At 34.4% G+C, this 27593-nt stretch overlaps 2 protein-coding genes across 7 annotated transcripts in view; both read right to left on the reverse strand.

The window, feature by feature from the left end:
- The window catches only part of AKT3 (AKT serine/threonine kinase 3), a 380155-nt gene that overhangs the window by 56965 nt on the left and 295597 nt on the right, over positions 1 to 27593 (reverse strand). The gene's annotated exons all lie outside the window — the stretch shown is intronic.
- Positions 1 to 27593, reverse strand: part of CEP170 (centrosomal protein 170) — a 95362-nt gene that overhangs the window by 27497 nt on the left and 40272 nt on the right. For 5 of the 6 annotated variants that reach the window (XM_083856850.1, XM_083856849.1, XM_083856852.1 and 2 more), the window contains exons 8-11: positions 22531 to 23007; positions 19245 to 19879; positions 6324 to 6473; positions 258 to 384 (exon numbers count right to left, since the gene is read on the reverse strand). In XM_083856850.1, the coding sequence (XP_083712976.1) occupies positions 258 to 384; positions 6324 to 6473; positions 19245 to 19879; positions 22531 to 23007 (1389 nt within the window). The remainder of the gene's footprint in view (positions 1 to 257; positions 385 to 6323; positions 6474 to 19244; positions 19880 to 22530; positions 23008 to 27593) is intronic. The other variant, XM_083856851.1, reaches the window with a different exon arrangement.

A 27593-nucleotide genomic window follows, 5' to 3' on the forward strand; every position in this document is an offset into this window, starting at 1 on the left:
TTTCTTTAATATTAAACAGTTTATAAACCCTCCCATTTTAGTAACATGCAGTGTAATACTGGCACTCAACTGTCATGCAGACCCCACTACTGCTGAGCTTGTTTTTACACTGTTTCTGCTCAATGAAACAGAAGAATTTCATGTGAAAATGAGGCATTAAGAGTAAAAAGCTGATTAAGTACAGTACACAATCATTCTTTTCTCCCTTTCACCGGTTTTTCAGTATAAACTATGACAATAAGAGCAGTTTTTAATACCATTTTCTAATGGAGCAGGCACAGAGGACTCCAGTCTCATGTCATCTTGGTCATGACGTGTGTGATTAGCAGCCAAACTGGCCCACTGGGATACCCAACGTTTACTTCCAACGTTAGTAGAACCTTCCTAAGAAAAAAAAAAAAAAAAAAAAAAGGCAGAAGAAACATTATAATTGTTTGATAAAAAGCATGCCATCTTTCCAGATTTTTCCTGAATAGATATGTCAGACACTATTTTCCTGGAGGAAGTTGAAAAAAACCAGTTTACCTCAATAAATTTTAGAGTCTTCAGCTCTAGAAGGGCAAACAACAAACAAAATCTATGTAGCTGCTGAATCAGTACCAAATAAACAATAGTTTCTAGTACAGTGAACTTTTAAACATAAGAACCTATATAAAATATATCAAAATGTGCTAGTTCTAAGATCAGGTTATTTCAGTCCTCAGCTCAGAAGTGCAGGAAAAGTACATGGGGTGTGGGGGTGTGTTAAAAAATTAAAAATGTGCTTCAGGAAGACAAGGAAGTGACATTTTACCGGTTTAGAAGACCCTCTTGTCCAGATGAAATATTGTATTTACTTTATTACAGAAAGACTACCTTAAGGACTGAAAGAGTAAGATAACTTAAGATGGAAAGGAAAGGAAGCTCAGATTATTTGTTTGGCCTAAACAAAAAAAGAAACAAAGATTAGTTTTAAACCATCCTCCTGGGTAACAGTGAAGCCAATGTCATCAGTATTTTACAATTTTTTTGAACCTAAACCAAAAACGAAATTAATTTGGTTTCTTGATGGCAAGCTTTTTGAAATTTTGGAAGTTTTTAAAATGTAAGAAAAGCATAGAATTAAATAATGTGTTATTACAATATCTTTTTTCAAAACTTGATTTCTAAATATAGTGCAATGTTACTGTCTTATCAAATAGCTTAGACTCTCTCTTGCTTACATCTCCAAAAACACCACCAGCCTTGCTGCATCTTCAAATCTTCACACTCCTATTCAAAATGCTGATTTTTGCCTGATGCCTTGACTACTCTTGGATTCTAGTTTCTGACGAGGAAACAAAACTATATATTCTATAAAATTTATTTAGCAGAACTAGAATGGTGAACAATGTCACCTATTACATGACAACTTCTTTCAAATTAAAAGTCACTCAGACATTTGAAAAGTTTGAATTTATGATCTTGAATTTCTCTTGATTAATGTAAATGAGTGCAACATCATGAATCTCTTCCAGAATATCATGAATGTTATAAATCAGAGATGTAGCAGGTAATTTGCCTGAACTATTATACAAATATCCATATTTTGAATTAATTTTTTAGAATCAAAATGCTATAAAATTAAAGTCTAACAACACCAAAGGAAAGAAGTTTAATGTTTTTGTTATTTATGGGCATTTCTGAAGACAATGCCAGCTGCCAGTAGGAATACCCCAAAAAACACACAGTATTTTTTCAGTGACAGCTACCAAGCCCTCATTTTTCTTTTCTATCACTAATCTTTCTTTTCCTGTCTGTACTAGTGAACTTCTATCTAATAAAACTAATTATCGCCCAATCCAAACACGATAGATGTCCCAATCATCTTTGCAACAGAAAATTTCAACTAGTTCCTTCTGTACCACCTAACCAATTTCAGAGACACAGGTATGTGTCAGAAATCTAAATTCTACTTCACAATGGAGAAACACACTAAGATTTTGCAGATTAACTGTGGCAAAATGATATGATAAATTATTTTTCTCTGTATGTAATTACACTGCCAAAAATGGCTTCTACATAGCAGTGAATGTAAATGTGTGCTTTGCCAGCTCTCTGTGTATATAAGCACAAACAACAACAAAAATATGCAGTTTCTTTTCACAGAAGTTTAAGCACATCCAGAAGGTGTAAGGTTTATAAAAACATATCTAAAAAGGTCATGTTCAGTTATCCTAATGTTCTTCCTATAATCCATATCAATTTGGATCTTACAGGCTCGCAATTAAACAATCCTCCAAATCATCCCTTGAATACCAAAAGGAATTTTCCTGCCTTTCAGAAAAGCTGGGTTTACCTGTGAGATTTACCTGCTTTTTCTTATGCTTATCACACATAGCCATTAGGAGTAATAAATATTTGGAAAACGTACCAATGGATTTCCGTGGACTTATTTATTCAGCCTGAAGATTTAGGGCTTCAGGCTCCACATTTGAAAAAATCCACAGCGTACACACATTACACCTGAAAGCATCAGTTCTTGGTATTTCAGAGCAGAATAATAGGTGGGGTTTTAAAAATAAATTTCAACAAGGTGAATAAAATTAATATAAAAATTAAATGTGTTTTCAGACACATTACTCCAGTCAGTTCAAATTACAAGAAACATATTATTTCATCTTTTCATAAATTGCTCTCTTGAAAGCAGTTCTTCCCTCCTCTCTCTACCTGCTTCAGAACCATATGCCTCTGGGATGCTGATCATTTTACAGATTTTCATACATGATTTATTTACAGCCAATGTCTTCAAGTTATTCCTGGAACAACACTGACACCTATCTTACACAGTTCTTTTCCTCTTCTATTTTGGTTACTCTCTTTATAAATGAAAACGCAGCAATTGCATCCATCTCAGCTATTACTTTGCCAGACTAATTGAACAGCACCGATCTGTTCTTGTAAGATAAATCTCCATTCCTGTAACAATCTGAGTCGACTTTTTACCTTCCCTAGCCTTGGATCCACCCTTCTTGCCCAAGAAAGGTGACAGTTCTAGTGCTGTCATTACAGGGGAAGCTGCACAGTGGCAATAACATTTCCCTTTTCTGCTTTTCTGTACATTTCCTGCATGTTCAAGGGTCCTATTTGCCTATTCACAACCCTGTGATATTGATGATACATCAGCCTACATTTCAGTGTAGCATTTAAATTCAAAGAAAAAATAAGTATCAAACTTCAAGCTAAATGGATTGTTCTAAAGGGCAGGAAATTAAGAATAACTTAAGAGGACAAACAATAGGAAATATAGCCTCTAAATACTCCACTTTTAAGAAGCAATATAGCAAATATTTATATGAATGAAATTATTCAATATTCGGAATGTCAGTAGGATTATTTATGCAATCTTCAGAGGGAAAGACGTAAAAGTAGGCATTCAAAACAGCAAAAGAAACATTGTAGTCAATGGCATTGATGACCCTGCAGATGAAGAACCACGTTTCTAATTGATCTTTAGTCTTACAAAAAAAATCCCAAAAAATACCTCCAAACAACCCCCAAATCAACCAAAACCTGAAGCATATCAAACACAATGTTGATAAGTCATTATTTAAGAATGGTGTTTAGCACAGACAAATGACCACTGAAAATTAAATGGAAGTTGGATGGATAGATTATAGCCTAAATGCCTGCAGTATTTTTATTAACAAAACTCATAGGGTAAGAACAAATAATAACAACAATATTCTCTTTGTTCTCTATTTACTTAATTTTTGTTCTTTAATCACACTTACCTTGGTTGGCAAGTGGCAGCTTATAATATAGAAAATAAAAACATTTAAATATTTTAAATAGATGGATTTAGTATTTTCATTGCCTACATGTAATCATTGAAAAGGGCAAGAACCAGTGTATTCAGGCTCAGTCCAAGACACTCATTCTGCATTTTATTTTATTTATGACACAGACTATTCCAAAGTATTTAAAGATTATTGTATCAAAGAAAAAGCTGCGAACTTCTCTAACAAGAAAAGCATTTTCAAGCATTTTATTGATACTTCAAAAGCCTTGTAAAGCTAAGATATTTAAATTCAGAATAAGCTTTCAATCCCCAAAGTGATTCTACATGACCCTTTCCTGCCTTGGCAGTAGGGTTGGACTGCATGGTCTCCAGAGGTGTCTTCCAATCCTATCTATTCTGCGATTCTGTAAAAATGTTTTTATAAAATCTTTATTTTCCAGGCCATCTTTTCCATCTTCTTGAACAGAAATATCTTAGATTGTTATTCTTTGCTTTTTCTATGCCAATCATGTTCTGAATTCACCTCATTCTGCTAATCATGTACAGGAATAACTGTGATGGACAGCTGGATTAAGGCCCGCCCGCAATCTGAGTGGATGTAAAACTGGAACAGTGAGGTACCCTGACTTCACCTGACTATTTAGCCAAGATCTTCAGTAAAGTTTATAAACTTAGGATCTGCAGCTCAGTAATGCAATAAGTCTTCCAAACCCACAAGCACAAAAGTTTGTATATGAAAACAAGACCTCCATACATTTGCCTCTCCCTTTCTCCCCTGGTAATGAGACTTTAAATGGAACAATCTTCTCTCAGTGGTTATCTTCATGATTATTTTCCTATTATTTCCCTATAAAAGACACCTCTAATTTTCTGAATTAGTTTCCCTCTTACTTCTACATATCTATCAATCATTCAACTCCTACTTTAACTTTCTCTAGTAAGCTTTCTTTCACCTTCATCTTTCCTCAACTCTTCTTACATTAATCCTTGCTCTATCCGTGTAACTTATGTCAGTTTTGCTCCTTGACTTACCAAATAATTTTAATTTTTTCCCCCATCATCATGCCTTGTAATATTTTAAATTATGCTAATAACCTATTCTCTCCCACTATATAAAGACCTTTTAATGCAGCAAAGCAGTCATAGTAATAAAACAGCATAATTCTTGTAATTTCCACTGAAATCAAAGTGAGTTTTAGTATGTCATTGCTTGAAGGTTTCTTAAACCCGCTGATTGATTGCAGAAGTAGTCGCAGTCTTCTGGAAACAAAGCCTTTTATTTGCAAAGTTGACACCTGAAAAGCCCAATTATGTTCATAAAATAAATCATTATTATCAATAAATCAGTTCTTCTGCTTATGGAATTATAAAAGTGGAAAGATATCAATACTCTTGAAAACTGACAAGGCACAAAGGACCTGAGTGCTGCAAAAGGCATTAAAAAAAGAGAGAACATGGTTATAGATTTGTGCAAAGAAGCAAGGTGAAAAACCTTCCGTAGGATATGCCTATGCTGTGTGGCAATGTTTCTAAGCTGTAGCCTTAGAGAAACTAGTCAAAGGTACTAATCTAGACACAGTGACATACTTAGTGTCTCAAGGCTTCGCAGTGGCTAAAACACAACCATGAGAAAACACACCTCTAGGAGAAACAGATTCGTAGATACTAAAATCAATGTATTTGCATAGCAAACACACTAAATAATAGTTTAAGCTCTTGCTATCCTCCAAGAAAAATTGCTTATTTATAAAGTCTGCTAAATTATAGATACTTCAAAAACAGTTTGTCAAGGGAAATAGACATGTTAAGTTCTTCATTACTGTTACCAGTGGATTCTGCTCCATTGTGATCCTGTTCTGTTCCAGACACATCACAATGATATTAGAATGCCTCCCAAGATTTCAATATGAAATACGATCAATATCTTGCTTGTGTGAATATTCTAAGTCATATATGTAAAGCCAGGCATTTCCCTCTGTTTAATCTTTCACCAACTGATTAAGTTATACTGCATCTGAATCAACTAATGTAAGTGACTTGTCAAGAGCGACATCTCACTGGAGAACTTAAACCACAAATGTAAAAACCTAAAGTCCTCTGGCTTCAGAGAAAAAATCTGAGAAGTATTATCCACCATTTTTTTCCTAGATGACTTTGTATCATGCAAGTACACACGTTATTTCTGAATTTTAATACTGTTACTTGCTTTGGGCTATAAAACATAACCAGCTTTTCCTCAGTTCTGCTGAAGAGCTTACATGACAAACTTACATTATATACTGTGCTAAGTTATGTTGTTGCAATGAAACTTCTGCTACATTTCCAATACACTGGTGTCAGTGCACATAGAAAGGTAGCCAAGTTTTAAAACACCTCCACAAAGAATTATGCCTGTCCCTGACAGAGAAGCTTTGATAATGCAATAGGAGAAATAAAATACTTATAGATCTGAGTTAATCTTTTCCGCATAAGGTTTTGTTTCCTATATAACACTTACTGGTCAGTTCTTAGTGCTCTCTTTTTAGTGGAAGAAAAAAGAAGACCGTCAAAAATTAAATTCTACCTCTGTGTCAAGAAATCCAGTTGTACTCAGTGGTCTTTTTTCTTCCAGCACTACTGTAGCAGAATTTATAGCCCAATCTTTTACTAAATCTTTCTGGTTCTCGTTGATAACAGGCCTATTATAATCCTGGCTGTCATCCACTCCAAATACCTGAAAATGAAACAAACCATTACATTCATTAACCCAATACCATCCTGATACAATGTTCAATGTTAATGGATGGATGGTGGCATGCTGGATAGAGAGTGTAAATAGGTTTTAGTGTATTATGCTTATCTGTCATCTTAGTGCAATCTACAAATTAAATAGAAGAAAAATCTACAGCAATTAAAAAAAAAAGTGGAAGTCTATGTCAACATTGTGAAAATTCAAAGAACTGCTAGTTGGAATGATCAGATATGAAAAAATGACACTTTGATGAAAGGAACAGAAGATAAAAGCAAAATCATTGCAAAATGCATTTTACCAATTAAGGGAAAAACCCAATAACTAGAATCACCAAATTTTCAGATTTTTGCTATTATCTAATAAGAATAAGAAATACAAGTTCTTTCATTTGCTATTAATATGCTTATTGAACTATTTCTCTAATACAAACAAAATTTCAGTTTTTCAACAGAGACTTGGCACATGTTGAAAGTCCACCAGGTCTCATGAATCATGTAGACTCATCTCATCCAAGACGTGACTTGGCATAGTTCTTTTACTACTCTGTTTCCTAATGATGCTTATATTAATCTCTTCTGCTTATGCCAGAATAATTTTCCCATGACATTTTAAAAACATTGCTCAGAAAAAAATATTAGAAAAACATTATTACCAAGGCAATTTAGTAATAAGAACCTCAGCAGGAGAATCATCACACTGTTTGTCAAATTTCTCATGAGTCATAGAAAACAGGGAATATCAACTGCTTTCAGAATTGGTGTATAATCAAAGACATTTTAGAAAATATCTGTATCTTGGAAACATGTAATTTATAAAACTTGCAAATTTATGCCTAAGAAATAAATTCACTACTTTACTACTAGGGACTTAGACATTAAAAAATTACAGAATAAAATGAACCTCACACACACATTAAAACTAGTTGCCAAAAAATAACAGTTAACATCAAAAACTTTGTCATCTTCACAGATGTTATCCTCTTGTAACAAACACTACTAGCGCAGAATATGAAAAGTTGTACAGAATTCTTTTTTCTTCAAAAGTGTGCTGTAATTCAGTTTTGCACAGCAAATCTAGAGGAGTGGTTTATTACAATTCTGAACAAAGTTAGCGTCTTAATGGATTCACCACTAGATGGCCACAAACCATAATGTTGTCAGCTTCTGAGAAGCAGACAAAGGAAAAAAATAATAGTTAAGCACCCCGTCATTCAACTCCTTATGCTCTTCTAACTGTACAGGAAGACCTTGCTACAGCATTACTACATTTAGATCTGAGGAAATTTTCTCAAATGCACTGGATTTGTATTTTGCTTTCATGAGAAAAACCTGCTTTCCTGATGTCTTAAAATTCAGACAGTGCTCCCTGAATTTTCAATTTATACGTAAATCATATCTAGAGTCTCTAGATTAGAAGTTGCTTAACAGTATTTACAAAATTATTTTCTTTCTACAGAAATAGAGTGCTAAAACTTAATTTTTTGCTTTCATGGTATAATTTTTTTGTACAGCTGTAGCAATTTTTGAAGATAGAAACCAGTTACCATCCACTGACATCTTTCTTTGAATATATCATTATTCTGCAGAGACTTTCTTCTTTGTGTACCATAGATTCACTGATTACAGAATTTTACATGTTCCTTTAAATGAAACAAAACTCTGGTATTATCACATAGGCACCAGAAGGAAAATATGAATTCCACACTTCCATATCTAATTGGAACTACAGCAGCAAATTGCTGCCTGTAAATTGCTTCATTTTATCTGACAGTACATTAATTTACCATGTCAAATTTCTTTACTTGTACCAGAAATAACGCTTCTTTCAAGTCTTACCTTTCCTAGTACTGAACTCATGTTTAAGCAAATTTTATTCTTCTGCTATTAATAAAATTACTACAAAACCAAATTCGAATATTGCCTATTTCTTTCTTGAAAGGTATTATGGATATCACTAAGACTCAAGCAATAGCACTCTTAATGTTCCTTCTCTCTATCGAGTGGGGATATCAGAAGAGATAAGCAAAATATTTGGGGACAGTATTATTAGAAAGAAAATTAAAACATTTCTTCAATAAAAGTATATTTTTGTACTACAATGTCATTCTACATTTGATATGTGCATACCCCTGTCCTAAGTTCCATGGCTATACAACTGCAAAGCTCTTCTTCTCACAAGAAAGAAGAGATGTACGTAACTGTGATATAGCCCAAAGACTAAATTTCAGACTTGTGATATATAAAACCCTCTTGAAAAGACTGTTACTAACACATAATTAAGAATTCAAACACTAAAACTCTTCACAACATAAAACATCTCAAGTATTTGACAAATTGTAGATCATTACTTACATATCTGTCACACACTTGCAGAAAAGCAATACTATCAAAATTTCAGGATTAACCAATCCACATACTCCATATTTCTAATACTCTATATTTCAAATAATGAGTAGAAACAACCATGGAATAACCTGAATGTTTCTGCTGGAAACATTCTACCATCCAGAAAATGCAATTTGTACTTTCTGGACTGCTACAATATAGTATGTGTGCAAACAGTGGCCTGTTGTGACTGAAGCCTGAATGGAGAGAGACTTGTATCTTCCTACAAAGACTAGATGACGTTTTTCAAGGTTGCCAATTCTTTAGATATTTCTGTTCTTTAAATACCTTCATGACTGCACAGTCTTTTAAGGGAGGTCTAGGAGATAACTTAATCAAACCAAGAGAACTCTGAGGAAATGCTGATGACACAGCATTGCTGCATCTCTCATCTATTTAGACAAAAAACCTGAAGTTTCTTTCTGTAAAGCTTGGATTTGACAGAAGCAACTATGAAATGTATTTAGATTAACTGTGTTTTGGGGAAAAAAAAGATGAAGCTAAGTTCCACAATCAATACATATTTGGACATATTGAGCTGTCTGAAAAATGAGAAGCAAGCCTTTATTTTTGATAAAGGAGGTAAAATAATTCTGTGTATTCTGTGTGACTAAATATCACAATATCACAAATCACACATATCTACCACACAGCTGTCAGGTAAAAAAATGTTTCCTAAATCATTTACCCTTTTTTAATAGCACTGTAAACAACAAGGACTTTCACAATATTCTCATCTTGCATTTTTTGAGGGAATCTAGGGAATGAGGAGTAATATAAAAAGAATAAATAAAGAACAATTCCTAGAAATATAAAAAAACTCAAGAATACTAATGCATTTTTTTAAACAGGTGTAATTTAAAACTGAACTACCAGAGAAAAATATTTCCAAACTATCAGCTTCCTATAAGCAATCATTCCAGAAAGCTGTAAGTTTTTTGCCCTGCTTTGTCCTACTGTTTATTTTTCTGAAATTATATTTTAGCAGGAAGATTACATTGTTCCATCCTGACTGCTTCAAGTTTCATGGAGTTACAGAACAAAAGCCAGGATGAAAATTTTCACAGAAACCCTAAAAGTTGACTGACAGAGAAAAATCTAGACACCCCACCAATCTGCACCATTTCATGAGGTTCTTGCAGGCTCTATGCGACATGGCTGTAATGTTAGAACAGACACAAACATGGTGTAAACTGTGGTGAGTGGTGGTGTTTAAAAATAAATATTTTATTGTTATGAAGCCTGAAACAATTTCCATTGCAAATCAGGATATTTTAAGCGGCATAAGAATGACGACATGCTGTAGAAAGTCAAGACCCATGTACAAAATATTCTTGACATAATTTTGTTTAACCTGCATTCCAGCTGGCCTCTTAAACAAATGGATTAAGAGGTGATACAAGACAGACATTGCCTAACTGGGTAGCTCAGCAGGGGCCACCAAGATGGCCAAGACTAGAGCGTTTTACCTGTGGAGAGAGTCTGGGGAAGCTAGATTTGATCACTTTGGAGATGGGAAGGGTTTGGGATTGGGGTTGTCTAACAGCCCCCCTCCCAAGTACAATGGGGAGCATATCAAGATGACAGCAGGGCTCTTCACAGTGCTACACTGCAGGGGGACAAAGGACAACTCATGTAAGATGAGACAGGTTATGAAGAAAAGCTTTTTCACTCTGAGGACAGTCAAGCAAGCTTGCCTAGTCGCTGCCCATGTAGGGCATGCAGACCAAATGGATAAAGTCCTGGGCAACCTGGCTGACCTAAAAGCTTCTTTGAGCAGGGGGCTGGACTAGACACCTCCTTTCCAGGTCCTTTGCTGGGAAGGAGCTGTATGGTCCTTTCCATACAGCTTATGTGATTCTGTGTTCCATAATAATAGAGATCTTACATAGTAACAGCCTCTCAGGTCTCCTAGTGCAAAGAACTGAGAAAGCCCCAAGTATCTCAGAGCAGGGAAAAGGTGAGTTTCTGGCATGCATTTTTCAATTTCAAAGCAGTCCTCCAAAGATCTCCTATGATAATCCATTTACATTCTGCAGTTCACCCGGTAAAACAAAGGGATAAAACATCAGGCTAAAACTATAGCAAGTCTCAAAGCACTATCTTGTTACTTGCTGGAATGCAAACCTGCCCTGAAAAAATACAGAAGGAAAACACACAATAACTAATGGCGAAAATATTGTAGCTTAATGAGAATATTCACAAATATCATCACTTGATAGTAGCAGAAGTTTTTCCAATACTCTGAAAATATAACCTTATTTATATTAACCAGTAATTGTTAAAATTGTTTATCCAATCAAATCCAAGAATTAACAAAATCTATCTAACACAATAAAAGCAAGATGCAAATCTTGCAAAGGTTACTGGCATATTTTCGGAGACAGCCTGAGACCATGCCTTGGTCTCTTTGGCAAGGGCTAATTTTGTAGAAAGCAGAGCACTCCCTTTTGGCAGGTCATACACACTCCCCTGTGACAACAGCTCATGACTCAGAGTTCACCTGCTCGTCAGCACAGCTGCAACACAGCTCTAACACAAGCTAGCTTTAGTCATCAGGAATTGGTTTTGTTCACTCTCCTTTCTCCTGCCCCAAAGTAGATGAATTAATACTTTTTGTAGCACAGATGAACTGTACTAGAGGTGGACATAATGTCTTTAGAATTAACTATCTAGAAGATTCTTTAAAACCACAGAAGTCAATTTTATTTCTTGATATGTGCAATACTTTCAAGAAATTAAAATAAAAACTGGTCAGAGAAAAATAATGGCAACAGGAACCATTTTTTCTGAAGGAAGACAATAGTTTGCTAACGCCCTCCCCACACCCACAACCCTCACCTGATATTCTTATGTGCTTTTCATAAACTTTCACATAACTTACATGCTTTTTCCAGTTGTATGTCATTTAGATGCTTTTCAAAGTTCATAATATCTGGACTTTATACTTGCTTTACCTTTAGATTGTTTCATGAGGTAAGATCACAAAGCAGTTCTACAATATGATGATTATTCAGTACTTAATGACTACAGAGCTACTTCCTCATTCAAATCATTACTGAAGATACTGATATAAATGGAAAAAAGTATAACTTGAGGCTTCTAATAGACATGTTAACTCAGTTTTACAGCAGATTATGTATATTAGAATGAGAAAATCTGAAGAATCCTACCTAGTTTTAAAATTTTCAGTTTACAAAGTTTCCCCAGTAATCTTACTGCTGAAGTCTTAATGAAAGGGATATACAGAACTTACCAATATCATTAATACAATTAACAGAAAACCAACAAATAAATATTAAGTACTGTAGTTGCAATTCCTATTCATTAATGATGGTATTTGAAAAGTAAAATTATTTCAGCAACTCTTTTTCTATTCTTTCAGATCCTAACAACAGTCAGGGACATAATCTAGAAACATATTTTAAAAAGATCATGATTTGAATGCTATTAATTTCAGTGTAGGCAATCTATACAAAAGGAACAGAATAAAACCCAATGACAACAAAGACAAAAGGGAATTCAAAGATGAACAGTTAAAATAAAAACAAAGCAGAGCAATGGTAAGGAACAAGGGGCTACACTGTACAGGGCATTAAAGGAGGATCATAGCAAAATAAACCAGGAACAAATTATTTAATTTGAAATAAGGTATTTGACATTATGAAGTGATGGAAATTTAAACTATGATAGCAAGTGTGTTACATAACATTTTAGGGGAAAGGAAGATGATGAGCATATTTGTTTGCCATGGAAGTCAAAAGTAGATTTCAGAAACTGAGCTGTGAACTAAATGAGTCAGACCAGCAAAAATCAAATATGGGAAAAAAAAAAAGGGAAGAAGTACGGTTTTGGAAATACAAGCAGGATTTCAGGATTTGAGCACAGTTTGGGTGTACTAAAAAAGAAGAAATTGTAAATAAACCACAATCAGAGGATGATTGATTGATTGATGGCAAGAGAGGATTCCAGAGAGCAAGGAAATGGAAGACGCTTCAGATCATCTCGGCAGATCATCTTGGTAACACTGCATTTGGTGTTCAGACTGAGTTCCTGACAATTCTTCCACAGAAGGTAGTTCAGGCATTCATAATACACACTAAATTGATCTCTAAAAGTCAGTTATTGATCACAGAGGAAAGACAAAAGGCAAACATTTTTTCCCACCTTTCACAAAGGGAAATAAGAGTACAAGGCCTCAGCTCACTTCGTGTTTAGCTACTGCACAAACTGTGTTTAACCAAGCTGCTTCTGAGGAGTTTTACTTTAATAGTTTTTGCTTGTTCTTGGCAGTTATCCCGGCCATCCCAGGCAAACAGACTGTGCTCTGTGCAGGGCATGTCTCATGAATAGCCATGGATTTTCACAGAAGCTGTTTACGTCATTTTAACTCTGTATCAAAGATATAGGATCAGATGCAAGATGCTCTGGTATAAAAAAAAGCCTCATAAGCAAATGAAAAAGATCAACGTGCCAAGTCTAAGAGCTCACTAGACACCAGTTACATATTTACATGCATACATATTTTGTCCCTGTTCGCTACTGTGAATTCATTTTCTTTAGATTTCTAAATTAAAAAGGAAACAAGTTTAGAGGTTGTAAAGCTCGTTTCCTCAGAAGAAGAAAAGATTATAAACATCCTCTGAACTCTTGACAAAATTTATAAGCTCAGATGATTGGACAGGCTTCAAGTGGTCTATTACTGTTTCAGCACTGTACTCATAAAATAGTCATTCTGCAAACTGTAGGGCTCAAGGCATTTCTTTCAAAGGAACTGCTGAACCAATGGTAAAAGCAATTAAACCCAGAGAGTGTAAAAAGACAGGAGACCTGAAAGTGATTTTCTGAAAATAGATACATCTACGTCAGTTCCTGAAACAGTCATTGAAATATACTAATTTTTTTTTTCCTCTTAATTTACTACCTGCCCATCAATTCTTTCTAAGTAGTTTTTCCATTCATAATACTGAAAAAAATTGCCAAGAGCAGTTCCATAACATGTGTATTAATTCCACAACCAAAGGAATTATAACAATAATAATCTGTAAGATTATTGATAAATTTTTAACATTTGCAACATAGAAGACAAGATCTGGTATACAAATTTATGAACACTTAAAGCAACGACAATAAATCATTCAAAAGTAAACAGTCCTTCAAAAACACATTAGCCAATACAATAATGTGGCATGAACAGATATACCCTGGGAGTAAAAAGAATTAGGAGATTCCATTTTATAACAAACATCTTTCAGAACAGAGTCCCATTCATACCCATACTCAAAAAAAACCCCCAAAAAACAAACCCAAAAACACCCCAAACAAAAAAACCCACCCAAATATGTATCATCATGATTTAGAAAATAAAATCAGAAAATGCATTGTCTGCAGTGAATATCAATACAGTTTTCCTTCCAAAAAATTTAAAGAGGAAAGAAGAATCTCTCACAAGATTGTGTCAATAGAGTAAGATTTTATGTATACTCATTGCACAGTATATAATCAAATAAAATATAGGGTGATACACTGCACATTAAAAACAAGATCATTACCATTAGGGCCTGTCTATCTACGTAAATAAAAACTTTAAAACATCTAAATATGGCAATTGCATTGAAAAAAATATCATTACATGGCCACAGTAAGTCTTTCTGAAGGTGGCAGAAGGATGGATTGAGACTTGTTTTTGATACATTTTTTCAAGTCTTCTGTTTGGGAATCAGTATGAATCAGTTGAAAATTTACTCTGCTGATGAAAAAATCGATTATTTTTTAGGAAATTTAAATGAAAACAACATAGATCAAGTAAAAAATCCGGGGACCAAAGAAAATTATAAGCCAAATGTTTCCATATGCACGTGAACTGCTGTAACATTCCAGATTTCCTGGTTATCTCACGGGACTTGAAACACTCATAGAGCCTCAATTCCATTCCATCCCTTCCCTTCCCACACATGCATAGAAGAGCTTACATCTGCTATAGTAAGTTCTACAAAATCTTTCCATTTTTAAATATCCTAAAATGAAACTGGTTGAAGAAGAAAGACAGCAAAAAACTCTAGACAAAACAAACAGAAAAAGAGTCTTCAAGAAAATCCCCACAGAACTTGCAAAAAAACCCATTGAGTTGCTTTTTATTGACTGCAATATCCTCAATGTATTTAATATTCCAAACACATGCAGAATTATTTGCACATTCATTTATTAATATTTATTACTGGCAGTACATTGCTTTATTGAAAAAGGAAAGTTATTAGCATGATAATTTGGTCTCTTTATATCTACAAAAAAGGAAGATGAACTGCAGAACCATCGTTTTGAATTCTTTCATCCACTGGCAGACTTACCTTTTCTGTGGCCTATGAAGATTTCTAAAGTGATATGACTGCTGAGAACAACTTTCTTCTAATAAATTAGATTTATTTAAGAAACATAAAATGGATAGAAAATTTACAACTCAGAGATAAAAAGAAAGCAATTGCTAAGTGTCAACAGAAGAAAGCACTGAACCCATCTAAAGAGCATAAAGGCTGGACGTGAAGGAAAAACAAATCCTACAATAGTGCCCCATTTACTTGTGTATTTTATATGGTAAACTTAACACTGAAATTGTTCTAAGCTAAATCAAGATGCTAAATTTGTTTTATTTTGTATTTAGCTGTTAGTTACAACAACAAAACCATTATTCTGCTAGAAAAAGTTATGTCTTTCTAATGCTGTTTGTGTAGAGGATATTTTATGCCACATACGTTTAAGGTGGGTTTTGTGGTATATAAGAGCAGCTTGCTTTCTTGACACATTGACGAAATTGCTCTCAATGGCAACTTTAAAAAGAGCTCTACAAGTACAAAAAGAGATCCATCATCTATTTTTTCCTCATGTTATTAATATATTTATTTTCTAAACCTCAGCCTACTAACGAAGTCATACTTCTCTATGAATTTAATTGATATCTGAACACCTGGATGCAGAAATATCATTGGCTAATGAAGGGACTTTTAAGAAGCAAAGTTTACTGTTATTTTTCAAGTATTCTCTATAAATAAAGAACATTAAGACAAAATCATAAATTTCTACCTGCATCTTCTTTTAACGTTTACAACAGAAAACTATGTGCATATGTACTCATATTTCTTCATCTTAAAATAAAATCTTAAAAAAAAATCTTTGAAAGCAAATTTGAAAGTTGTATAAGACACAAGCCATAATGTATTTGAAAACTTGCACTTTAGGTAAGTAGCAGATATTCACCCCGAGAGAGTCACGACTGCCAGTATGTGATTATCTCTCTCTGTTAGGGAAAGAATCAAAATTAAAAAGCTTTTCTCTGTTACTTATGAAATGTTTTCCTCTTTCTTTCTGATAATGCATTTTTCTCACATTCTCTTCTCAAAAGTCAGGCTTTAAAATGGTTGAGAATAAAGGTTCTGTCATTTGCTATTCTACTCCTTTTCTGCTATAGTGACAATACGTTTTTCTTAGAGGCTGAAAGAGCGTCAGAGGAAGAACTGGATCCTCAGCAATTTAAATGAAATAAAGATGCTGAGTAAGCAGGACAGCATAGTTTCTGGCTTTTAAAAATCATTTCACACAAGCACTGATTCTTCTTGAGACTATTTTCTAGAATCTTTAGTAAAAGGCTACACTAACCAAAAATAGTACTTTTGAAGGAAGTAATATAGCTCAACATTAAGATTTTTACTCTTGTTTTCTCAGAATTACATAGAGGGATAGGTGTTTTCCTTTTTTTTTGTTCTGCGAATTATAATTTTGACTTCCTGCATGTTTCTCTTGGATTCGTAACGCAAAGAAGCATTAATAATCCCACATTGATTTTTTACAAGTTAATACTACTCCTGCATTTATGGTTTGCTCTCACATTCCTTTCCAGAGAAAAGAGAAGTAAGGCTAAGGCTGAGTCACACTTGGGAGTTATGTTTGGATATTTGGGCCATTCTCATTCTTTCCTCCAATAAAAGGGAAAAAATACCCAAACCCAAAGTACTTTATTTCATTGAAAATTCTTCAGGTAAACCACACACATATTTTAGCACCATTCTAATGTAAATTGCTACTGACAAGAATGCATTATTTGTGGAAATGTTTTAGAAAATGACCCTTGCTATTTGTAATGCATTTTATCCCAATCCTAGCAAATTAAACTCTTGAATTTCAATTACACTTTTGACCCAAGAGACACCCTTAAATTAAGAGTCAATTGAGCAGGCATAGTAACTACTCAGAAAAAGGACAGACTTGCCAACAATGAAAGAGTGGTTATACTGAAATAATTGATAAGACATATACCAATAATTCTCTTAAATCCTCAATAAAGAAGCACAGGAGTCCACAGGCTAACAAAAGTCCTCGTCTTATACTCCACATATCCCCTTTTGGCAAAGTAAGATTATTCAAAGCATTAGCAATTTAAAAGAGAAGAGGAGCAAAGTTGAGCTCAGCTGGAGGACAAAACTTTGGCTTCCATTTGGTTTAGATATTCTTTGTTGGCTGTTTTTCTGCACTTCATAAAAATATTATCAGACTACTTCATATTACCAAATGAAGTAAGACTTGCACAGCAGGGCTCTTTGAACTGGGTGTAAAATACAGGGTTCATAAGATTTCAACACAGATACTAAGTGAAATGATACAGAAGACCTTGAAGAAAAAACATCTCTGCTTTACTTCATAGTAAATCTTTAATACCTAGTGGTGACACCTTTAAAGTTAGCAGTAAGGGAAATTTATGATGCCCAAAAGCTTTTATATAACACTAAGATTATTAAGCACTACTTTACTATCATCCTTAAGGCTTCCATTCACTTTCTGTTCCTGAATCTCCTGTGTAGCAGGAGAGATTTGTTTCAAACAAAAAACTGACGTTAGATAATCTGAATGGGTACTGAAGGCCACAAAAATTTTGGAATTTTATCAAGACGCTCAGGCACATGGTGTGATTCTTGGAATGTCCCGTGTAGGGCCAAGGGTTTGACTCAATGATACTAATGGGTCCCTTCCAACTCAGCATATTCTATGATTATAAATATTAGACAGTACTAACATTTTTATCAAGTACATAAATTGTCTATTTTCAAATGTTATTACTTTGTGTTGTTTCTAAAAAAGCCCTGTTGAACTACTGTATTTAGCTAAAATTCAACTTACAAATTTTCTGATGCAATTTAGTTGAAGACTTATAATTTAAGAATAAAATGTAGAAATGTAGTTACTTAATATTTACTTGCTTCATTTGGAATGCTTTTAGTTCCCAGCTGTTTTCTGAATATTGATTCAAAGAAGTTAAAAACTTCCTTAACAGAATTCATAAGAGGTAAAACTATTATCTTTATTATCTTACTGAAGGTGACACCCTTTAATCCCTATCTCCAAATGCTCCATAAACATAATTTTTAAAATAAAAACATCTATAATAAAATGTCCCATTTCCCCACTACTTCAGAATTTTTTTTTCCAACATCAAACCAGTGAAGCTAGCTTGTCTTACAAAAAGCAGTTTTCAACACTAGCCAAAATTAATTCTAAATGTATTAATGCATTTGTTCAGCTCTGACAAGTTTTAGACATGCAAATGAATTCTTAGATAATTCTAAAACAAGTAAGAGATTAATTTCCTGTTAAATTAGGAAACCCTAGCCTAGAATTGGATGCAGGCATTCTACCATGACAGATTGTCTAGGAAAACACAACAAAACCAGAAAAAAATCCATTTTAAGTCATGTTAAGCAAAATGATTAAACATAGCTTCTGCTACCCGTATTTTCCTGTTGAATCCAAAGAACAGTTATTTAATAGTTTTTAAACTGCAAATAAAATTTGTATTGTTATTGATAGTTCTACTGCTACCAATAACCAAACTAGGAAATTTACACTGCTATCATATAAACACTTTTGGAAAATCAAAATATTTTTATACTTACACTTTGTAGCTGACACTGAAATTTAAGTTATTGTCAGTGAATAGACCTTTAAAATATTTATAGTAAACATTTGCAATCTATATCTAAATGATCATTTGGATGGAACCAATTTATCTAATGAAAACTAGAGATAATAGGCTTTCAAGAACTAATGAGTATTTCCACAGGGACGTAAACCACCCTTAATAAAATACCAGTTAAATGATTTTAAAAAAAAACTACCAAACTTTAAGTGAACAGCTGTATGAAACAAGAAGCAATGTTTAGCCAAATGCCTGCTGCTGCTCTAATGACATTCCATATTTCAACATTATAGACTGGTTTTTAAAACTTGTGTTATTGCAGCAGCTTTAAGCAGAACTGAAGTGGTAGACAGCTGCCCACACATCCCATAACAATTGTAACATCAGAATGCATTTCAGGTTTCTCACCTTGTCAATCATTTTGCGGGCTTCCACTTCTTCAGGATTGGGATTTTCCAACTCAATAGTGTAAGTACCTTTGTCACTCTGGTCATCCTCATTGTCCTTTTCAGTAGCAGCAGAAATATGTTGGCTCTTCAACTTTTTGTCTGTCTCCTGGTTCTGATTAGGCCTATGGCCAAGGCTTCCTGAACTCCTTAACAATGCAGCTTGTAAGGCAGGTATTGCAGCAGAGGCTTCTTCTGATTTCTGGCTTAGAAGTTTGGCATGTACTGCTCTGTGATGTGAAGAGCTAGCTTGCACAGGTGAAGTGACTTTCTCTCCTGATGCAGGTTTCACTCTTTCAGCTCGTGCATGAGATGTTGGAGATGGAGATTCTGGGCATAAAGCTCCTACATTCTGAGAAAATGAGTAAGAACGTCTCTTGCGAGGATGGTCTTCATCAAAAAACTCAATCATAAAGGCAGTCTGACTCAAACCAGCTTGCTCTTGCTGCTTTTCTGTGGAATGGACTTTCTGGTGTGACTTTTTCAGCTCTGTATGATGATGCCTTAAGTGCTCTTCAACTGCTGCCCGTTTACTGTAATGCCGGTGCGCACCAATGTTTTCTGAATCGCTTTGTGTGCCATCATCATGCTTATTCCCTACAAGCAAAGCAAAACAATATACATAGCACAGTGAAACAAAGAAAGACCCAAAAATAACAGACAAAAAAAAAAAAAAAAAAAAGACAAGTGGCAAACTAGGAAGGAAATTATTTCAGACTGGATTTCTGTTGAAACTCCAACAGCTTGCTGTACCTGGCTCTGCAAATTTGGTACAGTTCCTGGAAATGCAATCATCTTGCTACAAATCGAACAATAAAACATTTTAGAAGCTGATCAGTAACAGCAACGCATTTGAAGTATCCTTTCCCCAATATTCTCACCTGTGAATACTTATCAGTTACATACAAAAGCCAGCATTTTACCAGCTGTACTATAGTATGTTTTTGAATTATATTAATTCTGTTACAGAGCCAGTTGATTACAAATGACTACTGACACATTCCTGGCAGGGTTAAGGAGAAAAAGAAAATCTTCATAAAGTCCTTCCGACAGTGGAAAGAGAGCCATAGTTCATATTGCTGGATTCCGCTCTCATTTACAACAGTTTATCATGAGAAATGTCTACTAAAAATTGGATTGAATTCTTTATTACTCTTTCCAAGAAGAGCAATGAGTTTTTCCATAATTCACTCCACTCAGCATCTGATGTGTGCATGTGAAATGGCTGTTATTACTTATTCATTCCACAAACTACTCTGAGATCTATGAATAAGGATTACACATTTCATAAATCATACATACACCTACAAATCATACATACACCTACTTTGTAATGACACTTGAAAATGTACTGAAGGCTGGATATTTACACATAGTAAGTGTATTTACAGAGCAACCTCATGTACAAGGAAAGTGTCAATGTTCCAAAGTTCTAGCTGAGTACCTGGGAAGGAACAGTTTCATCCTCTTTGAACTCCTTTAGATCAAATTTTGCTCTTATATATATGTGTGTGTATATATATAATGTACTATTTCTGTATTTTTGATTCTCAAGAGGTTAGCTTCTTTAATGTTTTCTCATTTAAATAGTTAGGATATGCAGCTACTATTCAGTTAAATAGTAATTACATATTGGCTAATCTTACTTATCAGACTAATATCACTAAAAACACAGCTGAAATCCCAACTCACATTCCTGTTTTCTACTTGTTAGAATAGTGCTTACAAAAATGACATGATGATTCATATATTTCCAAATAATAATAAAGCAGTATCAACATCAAAATAAAAGTCATATAATCTAAGTTTAGCAGTGGGACTTTAGTACAGAATATTATAAGAAAAAGCTGAGGAGAAAAAAAAAGGTTTAAGTTTTGGGGTTTTTTTTAAATCAAACTTTCAAAGCACCTAGGTGTATTTACTACCTAAAAATACAACTAATGAATGAGAATACAAACAGGCCATAGAAGACTACAAAATTTGGATATTTATTATGGCCATATGCATCCTGTAACTTACACCTCTTTCAGATAAAAATTAATCAGACTTTGAGGAGTTTCTGCCAGAAAAAGTCTTATAAACAAAGTCTCTTCTATTTATCAAAGTGTCATGGCTAGTATCTTAAAGAAGATTCATGAATATAATACATTTACATGAAGGCCAAATAATGTGATTTACACCGGAAGATATAACATACTATTATTTTTATGCTAGCATATTAATCTAATTCTGCTTTCAGAATTTTATTTTTAGCTTAATTTGAAAGAGTCAGCCTTAGAAAGCAGACTTTTGATCAATAGAGCAAAGAAAGTTGTACTCGGTCCCAGCTGGTTTAGAACTAGATATGATATTGTTGCAGAGCCAAGGAAAATAAGAACTGTAGGGTTAACCTGCTGAAATTGAAAATGGAAAGTAAGAGAGACTTGAAAAAGTTCATCAGAAGTTTTCATTCTGAAAGTTTGAATGGTACTGGAATCTTCATCTGAACATTGAGACTATCTACTTCTTATTCTATTAAGTGACACTCAAGAGAAAGTACACTTATGTGTAACATTTGATTTAATTTCATTTGAAATGTCATTATCTGCAATAAATGAACATGTATGATCACCTGGAACTCCATTCAACAGCAGCACTCATATGAATACAATAGTCCACAAGCTGAATATAAAAATTGAAGATCTTCCTTTATTTATGATTTCTGACTCAAACTTGACTCCACCAAACATGAACCATTTAAAAAGAATGAGTGTATGACGTATTCTTTGCCATAAATGATTTTCTTAGAACACAAATATTCACATAAGATATGCTATTGAAAGGGTTGCTAAAAGCATAAACTGAATTTCAGAGCTTTGACTCTAAAATGCAATTCATGTTTTTAAAGCAATTCATGAGAAAAAGTGAGATATATAAAATTGAACTAAGGTTCAATTTTAAGGTTTCAGTATAAGGTTTGGGTTTTTTCATTTTCTTTTTCAAGATCAGTGTTTAAATATCTGATGTTTTCAGCCACACTAGAACATCTCCAATAAGCATATTGATTGTGAAATGATTCAGCATTTCATTTCTCATGCTCTTTGTAAGATTTAATTCAGCAATAAAATTTCCCAGCCCAAATTCTTGCACATGTGTGGAGTATCTGCCATTTCATCTAAACTCTGCAACAACTCAGGGATCCTCTGAGTGCATGCTGGTGAGGAATTGCTGCTTTCAGAATTAAGCATAGCTGGAATTATTCACTTTACCTTTCAGTCTCTTCAAGTACACTGGAACGTCGCTCTTAATACTTTTGGAATCCTCCTCCGTTGGTTCCCATATCATTCTCGGAGGATTGTTCTGTGCAAGCCAATCTGCTACTTTGCTCTCTGCAGCCATCATCACCGTCTGCAGCCCTGGCAGGTCCTGACCACTGGAGGATGAAGGTTTTTTCGACTTGTGACGCTGCTCCGATGTGAATTTTGTTACATGATCTTTGATCTTTACTTTTCCTGGAGTGTTGTCATCAAATTCAATGGTAAAGGAAGCGTGCCCCGAAGCTGCTGCGTGGGAGCTTTGGGTATCTTTTGTGGGAATTTCATGAATAGTGCTCTCTGCTACCTGTGAAGCTTGCTGGCATTCTTTAGTAGGGATTTCAAAATAACTGGGCTCCCTACAGAAAGGATAAAGTTCTTCAGTTGCAGATGCAGATCGCTCCTCAGATTGCTTGGCATCTGTGCTGCATCCTATTAGGAAAAATAAAAAAAAAACAGATTTCACAATACTTGGGAACTTCAGGCTCTTCAAGAAGTTTCTGAACTCCTGTAAATGCCACTTGAGTAATTTCTGGAATAAACAGTAAGACTGTGGAGTAGATTGAGCACCGTAGTTCTGGAGAAATACTTCCAGAATTACATATAAAAAGTATTAATGAAAAGGCAGTTTGAACTTCAGCTGTGGGAAGTGTAAAGTAGCAAAAAGCTCACTTAGAATTTGTCAAAGTGCATGCAAAATATTTTTAGAAGGTGTAAAGGTCAGATGAGTTATTTGAACATGGGAAATAGGTAAATCACAATGGCAAAATTGTTGAGATTATCATTATCGCAATTCCAAACTATTGGGAAAAACTTCAAATCAGGGTGCTCCCAAGACAAGTGTTAATAATCTTCCAACTCCTGCAGTGGATAGAAAACATAATTTTGTTTGGCCAAATTCTTCAGAGAAACAACTGACATATTAATGCAAGATAAACATTAATTCTGGCTTAAAACGTTAAACACCGCTATGCCCTGGAAAGTGTTTTGGAATGGAAATGAGATTCTGACTCAAAGAATCAAGCTAAATTCTACTGTCATGTCCTCTTATTTTACTTGTTGCCATAGTTCGTAGGTGAACAGAAAAAGTAACAATAGGTGGAAGCATGCAGAATGTTAGCCATGCTCTCACTGGCTAAAAAAAGCAGAAAGTAGAAAAAGCACAGGGTAGTAATTCCAGGTTCCACTGTATAGCCTAAATAAAGGCTAAAGCTTTCTGTGGTTGCAGCAAAGCTACCAATATGCCTTTAAGAAAATAAACCTTCTGATTGCATTTTATGAAAGACTCAGTCAGCCGAAATATCTGGTGCAGAGATGTGCTATAGAAGCTTGAGACCACAGCAGCAGAGGCAAACTACATTCCAGCAAAAGAATTCTGAATAGTTCCGAAGCAATTTATCATGGACCAGATTAAGATGTTTAAGATATCATTTCAGGTTGCCAAGTAAAGAATTAAGACTGCAACTAATTGATTTTAGGTACTGAAAAAAGCCACTCTATATCAGCTGAGGAAGTTAATATTTGTGTATGAAACTATTATGCAATAAGATAGCAATAGAGACATTTATACTGAAGTCAGGAATTTAAGGGGTAAAGGATGTAGGATGGAATAGTGCGCCTTTGCTGCTCCTCACAAACACATGCTTCTTGTGAGGATTTATGAAAAGGTTCAAAATTAAAAAAAAAGAAAAGATGGCAGTGTGATACAGAGAAATAAACTATTTAAGGGAAAGAATAATACCTGGAAAAGTATATAAAAAAAAAGGTGCTACTGAATGGAAACAAGAGCAATACACATACTTTATTATTGCCATGTTTGGTTATCCATTGGATATAATTATTCCAGCGCAGGTAACAAAGCAGTTTTAATTTATTTTTTTCTACCAGTAGCTGCTACAAACACAAAACATGTTCAAAATTCAGACAAGTTTTTCTATTGTGTTGTTGGATCCCAAGAATCCCCTAGCTAATGCTTTTCATTGCATTATCAGCTACCTTATGTCTAGTGGGGAGCTTTCTGGTACTAAAACAGCACCTCATTGCTCCCTTGCCTGGGAAATAGAATGCCTTTTTACAACCTTCCTGAAAACACTTGGCCAGCAGACATACAATACAGAATTAATTTATTTTACTGATGCAAATGTTATTAAAAATCTTCTCTGTTTATATAGAAAATGTACAGAAATGAAAAAAAAATCACATTTTGCAGTCCTAGATTTTAGGTAAACTACCAACACTCTCCATTTGTTTCATGCAGCTAACAAGCTGGAATGGATCAAGCTCTGGTTGGATCAAATCTAGAGCTTGGATCCTTACAATATGAAACACGGTCACCAAAAAGGAGAGCAATCCACCACACAGCCAATTTATAGACAACTTTCCCCACCCCCTCCACATGGTTCTACTCAGAATTTCAAGTCAACAACAACATGCAACTCCTGTAGCCAATAATTAAGCCAGTCAACACTTGTTAAAAGAAGATAACTGGCTAATACTCAGTTATGAGAAATATTTCTAATTTTGGTCAAGGCAGGAGCAATCTGCTGGCCAAATAACACACAGTATATTTCAGTAATTATGAAATAGCTGGTTTATTACCATCTTTTGAAAATAATAAGACTGTAGGCAAATTGCATCAGATGTACAGCAATGAGAGGATCTCTCACACTAGTTTTTCAGAATTGATGAAAGACTTCATAAAAAATATTTCTGTGTGAAACTTGTCTGCACCAAATTTAACATTTCAAATAAACTGTTTATACTATAATAATATGCACAGCATTTGATTCCAATATTTTTGATTAAACAGATGCTAGTATATAGTTTGAATCTAAATTAAGACAGAGTTTAATCAAAAGAAGCAAGAAACTGAACTACAACTAAATCCTAAATGTCACTAAACTGGAAAAAATTTTAACAATTATATAAATAAAATAATCCGAAGTAAAAGTTACTTTTAATTACTTAAAAATCCTATTTTCAGTCAGAAGTACTTGCATTTTTAGAAAAGTTAAATGCATCAGAATTGATTAGAGTAAGAAACAGAAAAATAGGAAGAAAAAATTAACAGATCCTGATGTGAACCATCCTTCAATATTTTTCTCACAGATTCTAAATGCAAGCCCTTACAGCTTTCTAAATATTACAAAGAGGGATCTATAAAACAGCCTTACCTTTGAAATCCTATTATAAAATGTCATCTGCCAAGATGAAGGAAATTACATATCAGACTAAGTACAACCACCTTTAAGAGAAAACCTTCAAGCAAATACTGAAGATAGCAGTTGTCACTGCTCTATAATTTTTAAAACAGAACAAGCACAGTCTATGTGTAGCAAAAAAGGCAATTGCAAGTGAGTTTTGGGAAAATAAAGGGACTAGGATGGGTAGGTTTGAATTTCAGTCTCTTCAGGGACTGAAGGGACTCCGTGACTGGCAAGACTAAAAGGAAAGAGGCAGAAAGAGTAACAGGATTGTCTGTAAAAAGGAAGATCTCTCTCTGTAAAGATCTGGAGCAACAAAAGACAACGGAGGAACTGTTTCTACAAGGCAAGCAAGGAAGCAATAATTGGCAGCTGCCACCCAGGTGTAGTGATACTATTACTGAAAGGATTCTAGGAGAGGCTAGGAGGGAAACTATGGGTTGTTTAAGAAACCACAGGCTTAACAAAAGATATCCTTACTAGGGTACATGTCTTGTGAGGAATGACTGGTGGAGCTGGGTTTGCTTAGTCTGGAGAAGAGGAAGCTTAAGTGGGATCTCATCACTCTCTACAATCACCTGGAAGAAGGCTGTAGTGAGGTGGGGCTGGTTTCCTCTACAGTGACAGGATCAGGGGAAATGGCCTTAAACTGAGATAAGGGAGATTCAGATTAGACACTAGAAAGATTTTTTTTTGATGGTCACCATCCCTGGAGGCATGCAAGAGGCATCTGGATGTGGCACTGGGTGATGTTTTAGTGGTTTACGGGTTACAGTGCTGGGTGGATAGTTCAACTGGATGATCTTAAAATATCTTCCAACCTCAGTTATTTCTTTTCTATCCTATCCTATCCTACCCAAATGTTGCATCAGAAATGCAACATTCACTTTGTGACATTAGCAGAATCGATTACACTTTCTAGAACTTTCTGGACTTTTAAAAGTCTTATTTCTCGAGTTACACACACAGGTAGTCAGAATCTCAACATTTTACTTGCTAACCTGGACGAGAAAAACCATAGGTGTCTGTGCCATTCAGATGTGCAAAAAACTGCCTCTGTATAATAATATACCATCATCTGCAATGACAGGAAATCTCAGAAAATATTTTGCACAATCTTCAGATTTTTAGTAATGCTCTTTTCTTTCCACCTTAAAAATACAATTTGAAGAATGAAACTTGTAAAAGAAAATTATCTGGAATTTACAAAGCACTTCCTGTAGAAAAATTCTGTAAACCTGAAACAATATATCTATTTGGAGTAGGTATAAGAAGCAGCCAAAATATCATATACAATACCCCCAAATATTTTTAATGTTAGCTCCATCTTTGGCACTGTGTAATGGTAAGCATAATAAAAGAAGCTGAATTTAGTGCTTTCAAATGCTTAATACAATTTTTAATTTTTCTTCCTGTTTCTTTTCATATTCCTATTTTTTATTTTCCACTTACAATTTAGGAGGTTTTTTTGCCTTTTTTTTAGCCGAAGTAAACTTTTCATTTTTTATTTAAAGATGAGATTTCAATAAATACATACAATGATTCATCTAGTATTGGATAGGAAGATCTTTGTCTTTTAATGCTTTCATAACCAGTCTTAAAAAAGAAATCAGATTTGCTCTTTCAAAATATAAGTACAAACCAGCACTGTATATAAATCCCCATCTCTCATAATAAATCATTTAACTACCTGAATTAAAGGAGTTTAAGTGAAAAAAGTACAAAACTAATCTTAAATATATTGCTGTGAAGGGTCTATAGAGTTCTGTAAGCTCCCCATGACATACTGTGCACATTTGCTGCAAGAGCTTTGCA

This window comes from Zosterops lateralis, assembly GCF_965231275.1.
Source record: "Zosterops lateralis genome assembly, chromosome: 3".
NCBI lineage: Eukaryota > Metazoa > Chordata > Aves > Passeriformes > Zosteropidae > Zosterops > Zosterops lateralis.